At 41.4% G+C, this 18,408-nt stretch overlaps 1 protein-coding gene across 15 annotated transcripts in view; it reads left to right on the forward strand.

Moving 5' to 3' along the window:
• RREB1 (ras responsive element binding protein 1) overlaps window positions 1–18,408 on the forward strand; it is a 143,905-nt gene that overhangs the window by 76,104 nt on the left and 49,393 nt on the right. For all 15 annotated transcript variants that reach the window (XM_009450456.5, XM_518223.9, XM_001164032.8 and 12 more), the window contains 2 exons: window positions 3,773–3,862; window positions 5,487–5,650. In XM_009450456.5, the coding sequence (XP_009448731.1) occupies window positions 3,773–3,862; window positions 5,487–5,650 (254 nt within the window). The remainder of the gene's footprint in view (window positions 1–3,772; window positions 3,863–5,486; window positions 5,651–18,408) is intronic.

Here is an 18,408-nt window from a genome sequence, read left to right on the forward strand (position 1 = left end):
TGGGGCAGGGCTGCCTTTCATCCCCCTCCTTTCTTCTCCAGGGATCTGGTATGCTGAGTTTGCTTTTGAAATGGAGGTCCTGGCCAGAGGTAGCCTGGTAAATACAGTTCTTAATCTAAAAAAACAAAACTCAGTGGGGAGAGAGTATGGGGAAGAAGGAAGCATTCTCCTTACCTGTGGACTAGACAGGGAGTGCTGAGAGAGGGAGCCTGGGGAAAGTCCCACTGGTGTGAGCTTAGAGTTCCAGGAGAGATTAGCCACAGCCGGATGCTGACAAGGGTGCCAGATTGTTTCATTATGGAATGGTTAGTTATCACATTAGCTGCTAATTTTATCTTTCAGCTCAGGAGATGTGCTCCTTCCACCAGCATGGCTGCAATAACTGGATTCAGAATTCTCCATTAGGGTGCTGGGCGTGGTGGCATGTCTCTAATCCCTGCTACTTGGGAGGCAGAGGTGGGAGGATTGCTTGAGCCCAGGGGTTCAAGGCCAGCCCAGGCAATATTATGAGACCTCCATGTCCTATAAAAAACAAAAACAGAATTCTCCAGGAGGGCCTCTCTTCCAGTATCACAGTGCTGTCTTTTCTAGTAGGTTCATTTTATTATTATTTATTTTTATTATTATTATTTTTTAAAATAGAGACAGGGTCTCTATTTCTCACCAGAGCATGGTTGATTCCTAGTTTCATAAACTATACAGCTAATGTGTGTAAACTGTCTTGATTGCTGTGATATCTGGCTTTTTTTTTTTTTAATTATAAAAAAAACTTTTTGCAGAGACGAGGTTTCACTATGTTGCCCAGGCTGGTCTCAAATTCCTGGGCTCAAGCCATCCTCCCACCTCAGCCTCCCAAAGTGCTGGGATTACAGGTATGAGCCACCATGCTTGACATGGTTCATTTTAAAAGATTGCATCTGGGTCTGTAGACCTCCTCCCATATAACTTGGATTTTGTGGACCTGTATGATGGCCTGCAGCACAGCACTGCCAGCCTCAGAGAAGGCTGGGGTGTCAGTTCATGAGTCACCCCAGAGTCAACACAAGTCAGCCCCACCAGCCGCACAGTGTGCCTGCTGTCTATTGCAAGGTGAATGCAAGATGATTTTTTAAACAAATTTGTCTCCCTGTGGCTGGTCACTTGGAGGCCTTTTTTTTTTTAAAAAAAAACATGTATTTACATCCTATTGATGTATCACCATCCTGTTGGTGACTTTAAAAATTTTATGTATGTAAAATTGCCTATCTACTAATTTGACAACAATACCCCGGAGATGGAACTCATCCCCAACTTTTGGCCTGGCTGTGAGACATCCCTCCTTGTTATATCTTATTTTGTTGCTGTTGCTTTTGTTTCTCCCCACACCCGTGCCCCCATGGGGGTCCTTGGCCAGCTCTACTCCGACTGCAGTTGTAGAACTGGGCAGAGAAGGTGTGACACCCCCTCCCCCATTATACCTCAGAAAGAACTAGAAGTATGATAAATGAGTAAGACTGGGAATTTGTTTTTTCCACTGTCTCTAGGATGTTCATGTTTTGTAGAATCCATATCCTTAATTCTTTTTGTGAGAAAATGTAGAGCATACCTAGTTCTCAGACCCAATTCCATAGATTAGAAAAAAGTTTTGGCCGGGCACGGTGGCTTATGCCTGTAATCCCAGCACTTCGGGAAGCTGAGGCGGGTGGATCACCTGAGGTCGGGAGTTTAAGACCAGCCTGGCCAACATGGCAAAACCCCGTCTCTACTAAAAATACAAAAATTAGCCAGGTGTGGTGGCGCACACCTGTAGTCCCACCTACTTGGGAGGTTGAGGCAGGAGAATCATTTGAACCCGGGAGGCGGAGGTTGCAGTGAGCCAAGATCGTGCCACTGTACTCCAGCCTGGGCAACAGAGTGAGACTCCATTTAAAAAGAAAAAGAAAAAGTTCCTATTGCTCAGAATGAGACTTGTTTGTCTTTGAAGAGGAGTGAGAGGGAAGGTGGCTGTGAGCTAGACATCATCATGCCTTCATTCCACCCGTCTGATTTATGGCGCCATTTGCTTTTATAGTCTTCAGGGTGACTTTTATTTTCATCATCTCCCATAAGCAACCACAAGAGTGTTTCCTTTCCGTGCCTTGGGGTTAATCCTTTTGGTCAGACTTTATATAGAGCATAGTGGCTTAGGGCATGGGCTGTGGAGCAGCTGGCCTGGGTTTTAATGCTGTGCCTACCACTTAATAGTTCTCTGACTTGGGGCAGGTTACTTGCCTCTGTGTACCCCAGTTTCCTCGTCCAGAAAATGGGATCCATAATAATGCTTGTCTATTAGTGGTTGTGAAAAAATCCTGACGGTTCTGTATAGAGTTTAGCACATGGTAAGTGTGCAGTAATTGGTGTTATTTGCAAGGAGCAGAAACTCATTCAAATGAATGCAAGTAAAAAGAGGTCTATTGAAAGATGCCCGAGGATAGGAAATGACCCAGAGCCTAGACAGAGCATCCAGCCCTAGGGACGGTGCCCTCCATCCCGTTGGGTTAACACTGACATCTTCCACACTGCTTTCTCCTGGCTTGGGCTTGCCCAGGTGCAAGCCTCCTTGGGTTCAGCCCTACCTCTCCCTGAACTTTCAATTCAAGTGCTCATAATCACCCAACTTAGTAACTTAGCCATCCTCAAACCTGGGCACATATCACCATCATCTGGGGAGCTTGTGAGACAAACAGATTTCTGGGGTTCTACTCCCCCAACCCCAGTCCCCCAGTGACTCCGATGTGGCACGTCCAGAATCTGGTTAAATGCATAGAAACCAACCCCCCAGGTGATTCTGCTGATCTTCAGAAATCTCTGAGCATCCCAACTCCAAATTACTGGGAGAGGTATCCAAGCCTAGGTCCAGTTAGTTTTGGGTATTGAGACAGGAACCCGTGGTCTTAGGGACTGTGGGGGTGAGGAGTCAATGATGCACACAGCCTAGAACTCTGCATGAATTATTTGGAAAGAGGATCTGTAGCATAGGGTTAGTGAACGACATTGGCTTTTTCTGAAAAAGACAAAACATACTGCTTGACCTGTGCATTCTGAGGGAACATAAAAGGAGCCCCCTCACCAAGTAGTGAGCTGGTTCTTTTGTCACCTTCTGTGGAAGTCTTCAGTTTGGGTTGGCATTCCTATCAAAGTTGTCGTGATAAGGACAGCAATTTTCTCAGTGTGACGTTTTTGTTGAGTATTTATGAGCAGTGTTAAGCAGATGCTAGCAGTGGGCAGGGGCATGCCCACTGGGTGCACAGCTAGGCACTGAGGGCTTCCCTCTTTGTAGGGTGGGCTCTTCTGATGAGAACCTTGTTATCTCTCATGTGTTCTTGGAGACCCTGAAACCTGTTGCAAAATAGCCCAGGCTGGACTTGGGGAGAAATGTATTCCTTTCTAGCTCTTCCATGAGTCAATGCTTAATTTTTCACCATCACAGATTATTAAGTGGTGTCTGTGTACTTAGAATGCTAGTATTGATTGAGTACTGACTATGATCCCAGCACTGTTCTAGTGCTTGGCATGTGTTAATTTAACCTGCATCACAGCATGGTGTGGTAGGTGGTACTGTTTTTCCCATCTTTCAAATGAGGAAACTGAGGCAGACAGGGCAGTGACTTGCACAAGCTTATACCTGGGCAGGTTCTGGAGCCCATGCTCTCAGCTACATAGACACAAGTGCTTATTACACTTATTACAGAAAGAAAAGGCACTTGTTGACTGTGATTTGAAATTTATCTTCCCTTTTAATCTTTCTTTTTAGGAAACGAAAGAGGAGAAGTCTTCCTATAACTGCCCCCTGTGTGAGAAGATTTGCACTACCCAGCACCAGCTGACCATGCACATTCGCCAGGTAGATTCCCACTGTTCTTTTATTTTATTTTATTTTATTTTATTTTATTTTATTTTTTTTTAGTCAAGTGCAGTAATGAGAAGAGGGGGAAGAGTAGAACAAGGAGTTAAACACTCACTGTGAGCAATCAGTTGAGATAACTCACTACCTTTGGACCAGCCTATTTTTGATCTAAATTATTCTTCCTTAAGCACAGGGCAGGGTAATTGGATTTTAATGGATGAGCTGTAGCTGTGCCTAATTTAAATTTAGTTTTTTAAATAATTTTGGGAGGTGGTTATGAAATGACTTTTGTATATGCATATTCCTGTGACAAAGTCTTAGGTCAACACAGAATTCCTTTTTGGCTGGGTGCAGTGGCTCATGCCTGTAACCACAACACTTTGGGAGGCCAAGATAGGCGGATCACTTGAGATCAGGATTTGGAGACCAGCCTGGCCAACATGGTCCAGACCAGCCTGGCCAACCCATCTCTACCAAAAATGCAAAAATTAGCCAGGCATGGTGGCATGCACCTGTAATCCCAGTTACTTGGGAGGCTGAGACAGGAGAATCACTTGAACCCGGGAGCAGAGGTTGCAGTGACCCAAGATTGCGCCGCTGCACTCCAGCCTGGGTGACAGACCGGGACTCTGTCTCAAAATAAATAAATCTCAAAATAAATAAATAAAATAAAATAAAATAAAATAGAATCGCTCCCCCCCACACATGTGTGTGTGTGTGTGCGCGCGTGTGTGACGGAGTCTCGTTCTGTCGCCCAGGCTGGAGTACAGTGGTGCGATCTCAGCTCACTGCAACCTCTGCCTCCTGAGTTCACATGATTCTCCTGCCTTAGCTTCCCAAGTAGCTGGGATTACAGGCGCCCGCCACCACGCCCAGCCAATTTTTTTATATTTTTAGTAGAGACGGGGTTTCAGCACGTTTATATTAGTATAAACGTACATAACACAGAAGGAAATCTACTCAGCTTGGGGTCTTTTTTTGCTTTTCTCCTTTATTATGAGATTTACCCTTCTTCTCCTGCTGTGGCCAATTCATGACAAAATATTGATGAGTGTAGAACAGTGAAGGATTGATGACCTAGTAAAATCATGACATAGTACTGAATTAACATCAGGTTACTAAAGTAACTCGGGTTTGAATAGAAATGTTCCTTTTTACCGTCTTTCAGAGGCCAAAACTCTACCCTGTGCAGGTTTCAGTTCTCTTTCTCTGACGGCAGGCCTGAGTCATCAAATCTGAAGAAGGGACGTTGACTCCTTTAATGGAAGGACATATTTCCTTCACTGTTGAGTGTCCTTCGGCTTGTAGGAGTTAATATATGTGGTCACTGAATCTGTATGTGGTTCAAAGAAAGACCTGGGAAGGCTCTACTTCTTTCTGAGCCTTTCAGTAGAAGTAGTTTTCAAAACAATGTGGGAATGGAGGAATATCATACAAAATATTTATTTGCCTGTTTTCCTGATACATTTTACCCCTTCAGAAAGATATTTAAAATGAAAGAGAAACACATAGCCAAGAAAGTTCATTGGTTTTTTTAATAAAGCTCTGGATCTGCATTTCCTAAGAGCTGAGCTTCTGATGCACTTTCTTAAGTGACCGCTGTGACCATTGCTTTCTGCAGCACAACACAGACACTGGAGGAGCCGACCACTCATGCAGCATCTGCGGCAAGTCACTGAGCTCGGCCAGCTCCCTCGATCGCCACATGCTGGTGCACTCTGGCGAGAGGCCTTACAAGTGCACTGTGTGTGGCCAGTCATTTACCACCAATGGGAACATGCACAGGTGGGTGAGGGTGCCCTTTGCTTGGGGGGTTGGCTGGTACTTGGAGGTTGGCAGGCAGGACAGTGGCCTCTGAGCCTTCAGAAGACTTGCCTAAAGGTACAGAAAGTTCTGGAGCTCTGTCCATTGTATGGAAAAACCAGAGATGCACACTATCTCTGGGGTATTAGAGGTGAAGTACCTTGGCAAGGTCTGTGGCCCTTCAGAGTTCCTCAGGATGAAACACAGAGTCATTTCCCCTCTGCCGATTGGAGTTGGTTGGTTGTTTGGGTGCTAGAAGTGGGCAGATTATCACATGTAAGAGAAGAACTTTCCATGAGTAGCATCCACGTAACCCTGCCATTTAAAAAATATTTGCATATGCCTACCAGATTCCTGACAGACCTTTTCATTGCAAATAAAAACAAAAAGTCTGGGACCTTTTAATAAATAGTTAAGTGGCCTGGTCCTGGAGCTTCAGGATAAGATAGGATAAAATTAAGAAAAAAATCTGATAAACATCAGGACATTAATTCCTGAGAGAGAAAGATGCTCACTCAAGTGGGAGACAGCAGAGTGGTAGACATATTAAAATTGTTTGGGGTGAACCTATGGAAAATAGAGTTTACAGGCTGATCATACATGTTTTGAGGGGTTTACTTTTCCATATTCCTGTCCAGTCCTTATTCTGCTTTCTTTTAAAAAAGTTGAGTCACATTTGTTACATGTTTATTTCAAAAGAAAACTTTATATAACTACTATAAAATTGATATGCTAGTTATATTTGGTTATATAAACACTAAAATGAGTTGGACCAGTTTATTACACGTACACATGGGACATACTGATACAGCGGTTAAGTTTCTTGATTTGGGAACTAGGACCTGAATTCAAGTCTCAACTGCTACTTGTAAATTTTCTATCCTCAAGCAAGTTACTTAACCTCTTTGTACTCCAGTTTCTCATCTTTAAAATGAGGTTTTTTTGTTTTATTATTTTCTTTCATGCTATTTTGACCCCCCAAAACGAGATTTTTAATCGTACCTACATCACTGGATAAGGCTGAGGATTAGGTGCTAATTAGTTTAGCATACAGTTCCTGGCACAAACTAAGCACTCAATGTTCATTATTATTTGGGTTTCTAAGTAATGCTGCAGTAATTTAAAGCCTGTGTATATCTCAGTCTAAACTCTTAGAAGTGAGGTATAGTATGACTTCATGAAAAGTGTGAATATTTTAAGAATTTACAAAGTGTTTTGCTTTTTATTTTCTCATAAATTTCAGTCCTGATGGGTTATTCTCTTTGCCCCTCATCTCTTCCTGGGACTGTTTTTGGGTACAAAGGAATTGAATAGTGTTACTATTTTACAATACAATATTTTGCATTTTAGCTTTTTATTTTTTTACCACCATGTTGGCCTGTTGGTATCCTTTATTTTTGCCTTCTGTTTAGGTCTGCTCGTTCTACACCCCACACCCCCAAAAAGTCCTTTGTCCTTTACACATTTGCCCTTCTCAGAATCTGGTCCTAGAGGTATTGCCTGTTCCCCTCTTGGGGGTTCCATCACTTTTTCCTGCTGAGCCTCTGCTCAGTGGAACTCCCCATGGGCCAGCTCCAAGTTGGCAGGGGCAAGTGGGCACATTGGTAAAGAGGCCCCTCCTAGTGGCGTTTTGGCCCTAACCACTGACCACTGTGATCCTCCATGAGACATCTCTTGATGGTAGGCCCAATCACTCCTGATTCAGACATTTTCTATTTTGAGACATGATTGAAATAAACACAGCTATAAAAGGCGTAGTTATTGTCTTCTACAGTAACCTGTGTGGCAGTGTGTTTTTACAAATAATCATTGCTGAAACTGTGGTGCTCTGGGTGTCATATCTGTATTACGTGAACACATGTCTGTATTCACTTTTCATTTTTTTTTTTTTACATCTTACGGTATAATTCATACATCATACATTATACCATGTAAAGTGTGCACTTCAATGGGCTTCAGGTTCTTTTTTATTGTTAAATAATAGTTCATTGTAGAAATATGATACATTTTACTTATCCCTTGATCAGCTGATGGACATGTGGGTTGTTTCAACTTTTTGGTTATTATGAACAAAGCTGCTGTTGACATTGTTGTACGACATTTTGTGTGGGCCTGTGTTTTTATTTTTCTTGGTAGACACTTAGGAATGGAATTGCTGGGTCATATGGTAAATCCATGTTTAAGTCGAGGAATTGCCAAACTGTTGTTAAAACTTTCCATTTGGGGGTATTGCCATCATAACAATACTAACTCGATCCATGAACATGGGATGTTTTCCCATTTGTTAAGTTGTCCTGAATTTCTTTCAACGTCTCATAGTTTTCAGAGTACAAGTTTTATATCGGTTAAATTTATTTCTAAGTATTTTATTATTTTTGGCACTATTATAAGTAGAGTTTTCTAATTTAATTTTCCAGTTGTTCATGGCTAGTTAAAATTTATATATTGATTTTGTTCCCTCCAACCTTACCTCATTTATTCATTCTAGTAGTTACTTAGTGGATTCCTTATCCTATACCATGTCTGTTATTCATTTTCTCGCCTACTTGCCCTGGCTAGAACCTGCAAAACAATGTCAAATCGAAGTGAAGAGAATGAAGATTCTTTTTTTGTTTGTGATCTTAAGGAGAAGGCATTCAGTCTTTCCCCATTAAATATGATGTTAGTTGTGGGTTTTTAAAATAAATGTTCCTTACCAGTTTGAGAAAGTTTCTTTCTTTTCCTAGTTTTTTGAGTGTTTTTATTATGAAAAGGTATTGGATTTTGTCAGATGATTTTTTTTTTTTTTTTTTTTTTTTTTTTTTTGCATCTATGGTTGGGTTGTTTTTGTCCTTTATTCTTTTGTTGTTGTTGTTGTTCATTTGTTTTTTTGAGATAGAGTCTCATTCTTTCACCCAGGTCAGAGTGCAGTGGCGTGATCTCGGCTCACTGCAACCTGCGCCTCCCGGGTTCAAGTGATTCTCCTGCCTCAGCCTCCCGGGTAGCTGGGACTACAGGCGTGCACCACCACTCCTGGCTAATTTTTGTATTGTTAGTAGAGATGGGGTTTTGCTATGTTGGCCAGGCTGGTCTCGAACTGCCGACCTCAGGTAATCCTTCCGCCTCAGCCTCCCGAAGTGCTGGGATTACAGGTGAGAGCCACCGCGCCTCACCCCAGATTTTGTTTCTTCTTGAGTCAGTTTCAACAATTTGTGTCTTTCTAGGAATTTTGGACATTTCATCAAGTGATACAATTGGTTGGCATACAATAACTCATAATATCCTTTTGTAATCCTTTTTATTCTGTAAAGTCAGTAATAATTTCCTTTCTTTCACTCCTAACTATAATAATTTGAATCTTCTTTTCTTCCCTTAGTCAATCTAGCTAAACATTTGTAAATTTTATTGATCTTTTCAAAGAACCAACTTTTGGTTTCATTGATTTCCCTCTATTCTGTTCTCTGTTTCATTAAATTACTGCTCTAAACATTATTATTATCCGTTTTCTGCTTTCTTTAGGTTTAGTTTGACCTTTTCCCAGTGTTATAGCAAAGTATAAGGCTGGATTATTGACTTGAGAACTTTTTAAATACAGGCTTTTATAGCTATCCATTTTCCTATAAGCATTGCTTTAGTTGTTTCCCATAAGTTTTTGTATGTTGTGTTTTCTTTTTCATTCATCTCAGCATATTTTCTAATTTCCCTTGTGAGTTCTTCTTTGACCCATTGGTTATTTAGAAATGTGGTCTTCAGTTTTCACAAATTTGTGACTTCTCAAATTTCTTATTAATTTCTAGTTTCATTCCATTATGGTCGGGGAAATTCATTCCATTAATTTGTTAGTGATTTCTAGTTTCGTTCCATTATAGTTGGAGAACATACTTTGCATGATTTCAAACTTTGTGAACGTACTGAGACTTGTTTTATTACCTAGCATATGGTTTATCCTGGAGAATGTTCCATCTGTTTGAGAAGAATGTGTATTCTGCTGTTGTTGGGTGGAGTGTTCTATAGATTTGCTGTTGGGTCTAGTAGGTTTATAGCATTGTTCAAGTCTTCCATTTCCTTATTGATCTCCATTTATTTTTATGTACTCTGCCTTGTAAGGATTGTATAATTATTATCCCATTTTGCAAATGAGGAAAGGACTAAAGTAATAGACAGTGCTAAGATTTGAATAAAGGATATCTGGCTTCAGAGGCCATGCTTTTAACTACCACAGATTGAGTACCCCATATCCAAAATGCTTGGGACCAGAAGTGTTTGGGATTTTGATTTGTTGTTTTTTTGTTTTGTTTTGTTTTTTGGAATATTTGCACATACATAATGAGGTATCTTGAGGATGGGACACAGATGCAGGTCTACACACAAAATTTATATATGTTTCATATATACCTTATACACATAGCCTGAACGTAATTGTATGCAATATTTTTGATAACTTTGTGCATGAAACAAAATTTTGACTGGGACCCATCACATGAAGTAAGGTGTGGAATTTTCACTTGTGGCATCATGTCAGCACTCAAAAAGTTTTGAATATTGAAACCTTTCAGATTTCAGATTTTCTGATTGGGACGCACAGACTGTACGTGAGAAATAATTGATGTAGCTTTTGTGTCACTTTGCATATTAGAAAAAAAGCACTCTTTCACTCTTTTCCTCATTCTCAACACAATTCTGTGCTGTTATAGAACGTTATTTTCAATGTTAAACTATTTCTGTCATCCCAGTAGCATATTCTATGTATAGTGAGCATGGGATAGTTTTGGGGGCAGCCATTTTGACTGAATTTTATTACTCTGTGTTGTTTGGGTTTACTTGGATAGTCTTAGAAATTATTTTGAATTTTTTATAGCATAGCCCTTGGTACTATTCTAAGATACATTTCTCATTTATGGTCATTGTATTTTGGAGTTGTTTATAAATATTTTTTTAAAAGCAGGCATTGGCCGGGTACGGTGGATCACACCTGTAATCTCAGCACTTTGGGAGGTTGAGGCAAGCCCATCACTTGAGGCCAGGAGTTTGAGACCAGCCTGGCCAACATAACAATATCATGTCTCTACTAAAAATACAAAAAATTAGCCGGGTGTGGTGATGTGTGCCTGTAGTCCCAGCTCCTCAGGAGGCTGAGGCACAAGAATCGCTTGAACCCAGGAGGTGGAAGTTGCAGTGAGCCGAGATCTTGCCACTGCACTCGAGCCTGGGGAACAGAAGAAAAGCAGGCCTTGGTGCTACTTGTTTGTGCTAATTGTTGGTTTTCTGGTACTGATTTTCCTTATTTTGAGGCACCTTGAATCAGAGGAGAGGACTAAATTGGGGCTAAGTTCTAATCTTAGTTCTGCAGAACTTTGTGGAAATCTCTTAAATTTTCGACACTTTAACAGAATGGCTTAGTATTACCTCATATTGAACTTGGGCTCAGATTTAAGAATGTTTGTAAAAGGGTTCTGAAGGTTTACAGTGTACTATGGACATGCCCTAGGTAGAGGGAGTTTCTGAGTCTGTATTGTTAGAGCTGAAACCACCGTAATGACAATCTAAGGAAGTGTTCCACTACTAGCTGTGTGATCCCAGACAAGTTACCTGACACCTCTGTGTCCTAATTACTTCATCTGTAAAAGGTAGTATTATCCGTACCTACCGTATGGGAATGTTGTGATGATCAGTAAATACTACATGCAAGGCACTTGGGGTAGTGCTTGTTAAATGGTCCATATCAATAATGGTTACTACTCTTTTATTGTTGTATGTGCCAGAGAGGGAAAATATATTGAGTAAACATTCATATAATGCCAGAAAATAAATTGAGTAAATTGAGAGTGATTTCTTTTAAGTGTGCTTGTTTTACTTTTTGCTACACTTAATCTGTAATTTAAGTAATAATATATTTGAAATACTAGGGATTATCATACCACATTTATTATGTCTTTGCAGAAAGTTGCAAATAATGAGTTAAAAGAACATTTGGGTTTTGGTAAATCACATAAAAGTCATTACCATTTCATTTGTTAGCGAAACTGTACTTTTGAAAAAAATTATAAAAATGTGAGAACACTTACAAAAATGTGCCAGAGAGAATGGAGTTAGATTTATTTGCCCCGGTGGATCTGTTCCAGAATCTGAGACTCTAGTAGTGAGCTGTGATCTCTCCCAAGCAAATACCTGTGGGCCTGTGTTACGTTAATCAGGGGCCAGAACTGCCCTGGGATGTGTGTGCAGGAATTAAAAAGAGTAATGCAACCCAGGTCCTGAGAAGTATGAAAGGAAATCAGTCGATCTGTGAGAGTTTAGTGCTTAAGATCAAAGTTCTTTTTCTTGTTTCCCTTCCGCTACCACTGCTTCCCAAGGTCTGTTGGCACCTGCTGGGATTGGGTAGTGCACAGGAATTCCCTCATGGGGTCTCCAGAGCCGATGCTAAGCTGAGGGATCAGAGAACCTCTGCCTCAGCTTCCCAGGACACCCACACCCAGGTGCCTCCGTTCCATCTTGTTTGTAACCCGTTTGAGGCCCTCCCTCAACTGTGCCAGTTTCGTCTGACATGACCCTGTGCTCTGATTTTTGACTCTTCCCCTGAGGGGCACAGATTGGGTGGGCCCTCTGCTGCGGCATGATTCTCTGTAGCGTAGATTTCTGGAGTTCCGTTTCTCTGGAGGCTTGATTCCACAAGGCTGGTCTGTGCTCTGCTCCTCAACAGCACAGTTGACAACTACACAGCTTACCCTTCCCCCTCCTCCTGCTCACCCCCTGCTCTGAAGGCTGTCCACACGCACACGTGGGATGCACACCTCCGTGTGTGTGCACACTCTTCCAGATGAGCCCAGCCCTCCGGTGTTGCCTGCTTGAGGCAGATCTGGGCTCCACCCCAAAGTTTTTTTTTTTTTTTTTTTGCTGAAACACTCGGCCTCACAACACAGACTCTGAGGACTACATCCTTTCAAGTTTCAAGTTACTCTTAGCTGATATTGAGGTGCCTTTATAGAGCAACTCACTCTATTTCCTTTGGCCTGTAGTCATTTTATGAGTATTTGTTAGTTATCTGTATTTGTAATGCTACTCAGTCTTTTTGTAGAGTTTCCTTTATCTTAGTTTTATAAGAGGACACTCAGAATTGTTATATTGGTCAAATAAAGTAAACTTCACAGAATGAAGGTAGCATATTAAATTATGTGTAGTCATTGACAGTTGCTTTGTAGCACTGATAAAGCCTATAACTTACTATACTTTTTTCTAGTAAATAAATTTACTTGATCTTTTAAAAGTAATTATATTTTGGCAAGTAGGGAGATGAGAGTGATGCTAATTCCAACTTATTTTGAGAAAGGTTAGGATAAAGACCTTTTTAATTTATTACTTATATTATTTTAATTTATTCTGAGAAAGGTTAGGGTAAAGACCTTTTTAATTTATTACTATATCTGGTACAGCTTTGTGAGCTGCCACTTCCCTGTATGCAGATTCTCCTGTGTTTGAGGTTTGAAAATCCTTTGTCCCAAGCCTTTCTAACCACAGCTCAGTTGCTGAGCAGAAGAGTAGGTTACCATCAAGTACAAAACATGTAGCACGGAAACATCACTGTGGATCCAGCTTTTAACTTCCCAGAACTCTTTATCAGTTGCTCCCACGTTGAAAATTTGGATTGAGTGGTGCTCGTCTTCCAAAACAAACTTGGGAAACTGAGCCAGAGCACGCCTCTGGGAGAGCTCAATGTAGGAAAAAGGGCATTGAGCTTTGCAGTTTGCAAAGCTTGTTCCAGAAAGTGCTGAGCTGCAAAGCTGTGAAGAAATGATACTTGAAACAGAGGCTAGAAATGTGCCTCATTTGGAATAAAGCCTGTCTCTAAAACTGGTATTTTCCTTTTAAAATTGCCTTGGGAAAATAGGAAATTAATTTTCACTTTGCTCCTTATTTTACAGACTGTAGACTTTTAATTTTAAAGAGTTGTGGAGCATGTCTTACATTTAAGGGCATGCTTAAGACCCTGGCAGGGGCAAGCTTTCATGACTAACTTCACTGATTCTTTGAAGAGTAGGGATGTGTTCTGATTTCAGCTGTCATTAGAATGGTGAAGATGGGCCAGTACTTTGGGAGGCCAAGGTGAATGGATCACTTGAGGACAGGAGTTTGAGAACAGCCTGGCCAACATGGCAAAACCCCATCTCTACTAAAAAAAACAAAAATTAGCCAGATTACCCATAATCCCAGCTACTCAGGAAGTTGAGTTCACTTGAACTCATGAGGTGGAGGCTGCAGTGAGCTGAGATCACACCGCTGCACTCCAACCTGGGCAACAAAGCGAGACTTTGCCTCAAAAAGAAGGGTGAAGATGAAGAAGGGAAATCCTTGGAACATCATCTAGTTGTTTCGTTGCAGGCTTTTTTCCTGCAGCCATAGGCATGATTTTTTCTGTTGCCAAGTATGGGAGACATAGGCCCTGAGGATGCCCCTGGACATCAGGATAGGCTTCAGGAAGAGGCTTATATGTTCCTATTATGCTTGAAGAAAATATTAGCTGTGCAGAAATGTGACCTGCTCCATGACAAATGAGACCACGAAGGCTCTGAATTTAGCATGCTACTCTAAGATGCTTAGGCTAAGCCAGCCCTTGGCGCACAACTGCAGTGGGGTATCTGGAACAGGTGGCCAGTATTAAATGAGACAAGGAACAGAGGTAGCACAGTGTCTCTGAAAGCAGGGGACAGTCACTTCTTTACCCTCAGTTCCCCGCAAGAGGAAGGGTCCTGTGAACTTCCATCATGGTCGTATCAAGTTTCTGAGGACACCCTGTAGCTCGTTCTGGCGCTTGCTGCTTCTGAAGGGTGGAGGTGACCACTCAAAGGTTCAGTCAGTCCCATCTTAAAATTAATGTCATAATCACCAGGTCCCTGTCCCTCTTGACATATTCTTCTGCAGGAAGGAAAGTATCAGGACAGTTCACATGGGAATAAATTATATATTTATTTGTAGGATAAAAATCTGTGGGTCACCCTGCCCCGGACTGTGTGAATGTTTTGTTTCCCTTGAAATACTTCTATGGAAAAGAAAATCTTAAAAGCATTTCAGTTGTCTACATCCAAGGGGGAAGGACAAATCAAAAGCAAATGTCCTTCAGGGATGCTCAGAGATCTTAACACATTTAACTCCACTTAGAAGGACATAAATGTTCTGTGCAAAGACTGTTGAGGGGTTCGTGTAAATGTGATTTTAATGGGATATACGTAGTCAGCATAGCTGTATGAACTGTATATATCTCCTTATATATGTTGGGCATTTAGTGAATATTTGGTACTGTAGTTTCATTATTGATAATACTTGGGTATCAAAGCAGTTTTCAGCATATGTTAGTACTCTGAACACTAAAATAGACATACTTCTGGTATAATTTAGAAAGCTTTTCTTTAAGAAGGGCTGAAACTTCTCTTTTCAACCAGATTAAAAAAAATATGTAAGTGTAATATCCCATTCCATGATCATTCCACTTAATATGCTTTTCACTCTTGAGAGTGCACCTTGGTAAGAGGCCCATAATCTTCCCTCCAGAGTGGAGATTTTCCACTAGATAAGACATGGAGAAAAAGAGCGGATATTTACAAATCTGTTTATTGCAGCAGAATGTCTGGGCTACCAGTTCCCCCCAGTAGCATTATTAAGCTTTCACCACATAAGCTTATTGATTGATTAAACAAATTTAGCCTTTCTTTACATCTTGTTGGCTGGATTTGAAACCTGGGTGCTTTTGTTTTTACTTCAGTAGTGGTTTAAAGAAGGGCGACATTTTCTTTGGTGCTTCTGAGTCCTCTGATAGCTCCGCCTAACTTTTCTGGCCAGGGCTGATAAAGGATACTCCCTGGAATGGTCAAGAGCCTCAATTTCTTCATCTTTAGTGGGCGTAACGTTTACTCACAAAATCTGTTAGAAGGATTAAATGCTGTAACATATACTCAAGCCTCTGGCTCACGTTAGGTGCTCAACAAATTGTAGTTCAAGGCCTTCCTTTCTCTTCTCCCTTAAGATATTTAACCCAGCAGTTCCTTATACATACTAGTTCAGCAGATGGATTTACTAAAGTGAGAAAATAGACTCCCAGCTTCTTAACAATTGGGGCAACATAGACTGCATTCTAAGAACCCAAGAACCTGGTAACAGTGCTGTGTATCATGTGCTGAATTTCCATGGCCAAGTTGTGCAAATCCTTATTATTTGAACACTTGCCTTTTTTTCTTCTTTTTTGATTGCTTGTTCTATGATGTTTACATATATATATGTGTGTGCTTGGGTTTTGTGTGTGTGTGTGTGTGTGATTTTTTGTTTTGTTTTGTTTTGAGACGGGGTCTCACTCTGTCTCCCAGGGTGGAGTGCAGTGGCGCCATCATAGCTCACTGCAACCTCAACCTCCCAGGCTCAAGCGATCCTCCCACCTTACCCTCCCGAGTAGCTGGGACTACAGGCACACTCCCCCATGCCTGGCCTGTTTTTATACTTTCTTAGTGTGGATTTGCATTAATACTATTAGATGAGATTCTGTGGTTCTTTCCAGAATTTTTACTTTGCATTTTAGAAATCTGTGAATAATCGAAAGCTGCCACTATCCTCTGAGAAAAAGGGTAGGCAAATGTGATCTGTCACTGAATTTTATTCTTCAAATTAGATAAAAAGTGTAAGAAAATTATTCAAAGCTAAAAGTTGGCCAATTTTAATTGACAGTCTCTTGTGTAGCCTGTTTTTTGTTTGCTAGACTTGACCTTCCTCAAAACATTTTTCCCTTTTACTTTGTGTTTTTTTCTTTTCTAATACCCTTTAACAATCAGCACAGCTTATTATATATATATGTGTGTGTATATATGTATGTATGTGTGTGTATATATATGTGTGTGTGTGTGTGTGTATTTTTTTTTTTTTCTTTTTTGAGATGAGGTTTCACTCTTGTCGCCCAGGCTGGAGCGCAATGGCACAATCTCTGCCTCCTGGGTTCAAGCAATTCTCCTGCTTCAGCCTCCCTAGTAGCTGGGATTACAGGCATGCGCCACCATACCCAGCTAATTTTGTATTTTTAGTAGAGATGGGGTTTCACCATGTTGGCCAGGCTGGTCTCAAACTCCTGACCTCAGGTGATCCGACCACCTCAGCCTCCCAAAGTGCTGGGATTACAGGCATGAGCCACCATGCCTGGCCTATTTTATATTTTTGAAGAAATATTTGAAAAACCTCTTGTGGCCGATGCTTACTTTTGATTTAGAATTTCTCTCTGAATTGAATTGACCAAGTTCAAGTTCAGTTATGCCAAAGAGCATAACAATCATAAAACTGTCCAAGTGGACACTGTCCCCTCAGTGGACATGTTAAGCAACAATCAAGCCTTTTTCGTCCTATCACTGGTTCTCAAATTTATGATCTGGTTCATAATTAGTTTTTTATCATTTGGCCAACTGGATGCTAATATTTATAACTTAAGTTTTCTTCTGTTTTAGCAGAGTTGTTGTCAGTTTGTGTTTTGGAAAGGAAATGCAAAATAAATTTTATCTTTAATGCAAGCAGTACAGTATTTTTGACATATCTTGTTGAGGTATTTCAGCAGCTCAGTCTTACCGGGTAAAACTGGTGGATGGCAGCAGAATCTGGAACATCGTGCTTGCCCACACTTGAACAGCAGGCAGTGGTGAGAGTGAGAAATTAGGTTAGGGAAGGTTAGGGATGGGCTTGCTGGGGGTAGGATGACTAGCAGGGAGCTGGCCTCTGCTCCGGAATGCAACATGCCCCGGTGTCCTCTCCCACCATGCCCCTCGTCTGATGCACTGAGAACTTTGAACAGGTCCTGAGTGTGTGTCCAGTTTAGTTTCATAACACGAAAGTAGCAAAGTCAAGAGGGAGCCTGACTTCCAGCATTAGATCACAAAATGAAACCTGCAGGGAGCTGGCAGCATTTCCACCGTAGCACTTCACAGGGCTTTATACCTTACATTTTTCCGCCTTTGTTTAAATATCCAACCTGTCCGACCTGTTCGGGCTGAACAAGCTGGTGCTAGCAAACACCGAAGCGTGCCCACTCACTGTCAACCTTTTTCTGATGTGTTAAGGAAGGTGATTAGTGGCAACATTGTCCCCCCCCAACCCCCATCCCACACTCCCCACTGAAACATGAACAGGAAGCACTGAAGTCTTAGCCTGTGTATTCATGACACGGATCCTCATCTCACCTTTGGCATGTCTGTGTGCCTATGGGCCATCCTCAGCTTCTCTTGGGGCTCTGGGATGCTTAATGGAAAGGTTGTTGGCCTTCAGTGGAGACAGATTTTGTATTTCCTTAAACCGGAGATTCAGTTGCATAATGGGTTCATTGGTCCTGTGGTGTCAGCACTTAATTCTTCCTCTTCATGCTTATATAACCCAGCTTGCTCAAGAGGACTGCTGTTCCAAGTTTATGGGTGGGAAAACTGAGGTCTGCAATGCTGCAGGTTCTTCTGGGGCCCTCCTCTCCAATTTCTGTTGGTAGATGGTGTACTGTTCCTCCCTCGACATCTCTGGAGAACAGAGGCCATGTGTGCACCATGTCCATCCGTTTTAGATAAAAGTGGCTATAGACGGCCTTGGTCATACAGAAGGGCTCTGTCGCCTGGTTGGTCTTGGGAGGTGACATTTCTCTTTGGATTCATTTATATTCATTCTCTCTCCAATCTTGGTTCCCCTTTCCTTGCCAGCAGTTTCTCAGTGGCCCGTAAGTAATATAACACAACATCCCCAGAGTGGGTGGCTTTCCTTTT

This window comes from Pan troglodytes, chromosome 5, assembly GCF_028858775.2.
Source record: "Pan troglodytes isolate AG18354 chromosome 5, NHGRI_mPanTro3-v2.0_pri, whole genome shotgun sequence".
NCBI classification, from domain to species: domain Eukaryota; kingdom Metazoa; phylum Chordata; class Mammalia; order Primates; family Hominidae; genus Pan; species Pan troglodytes.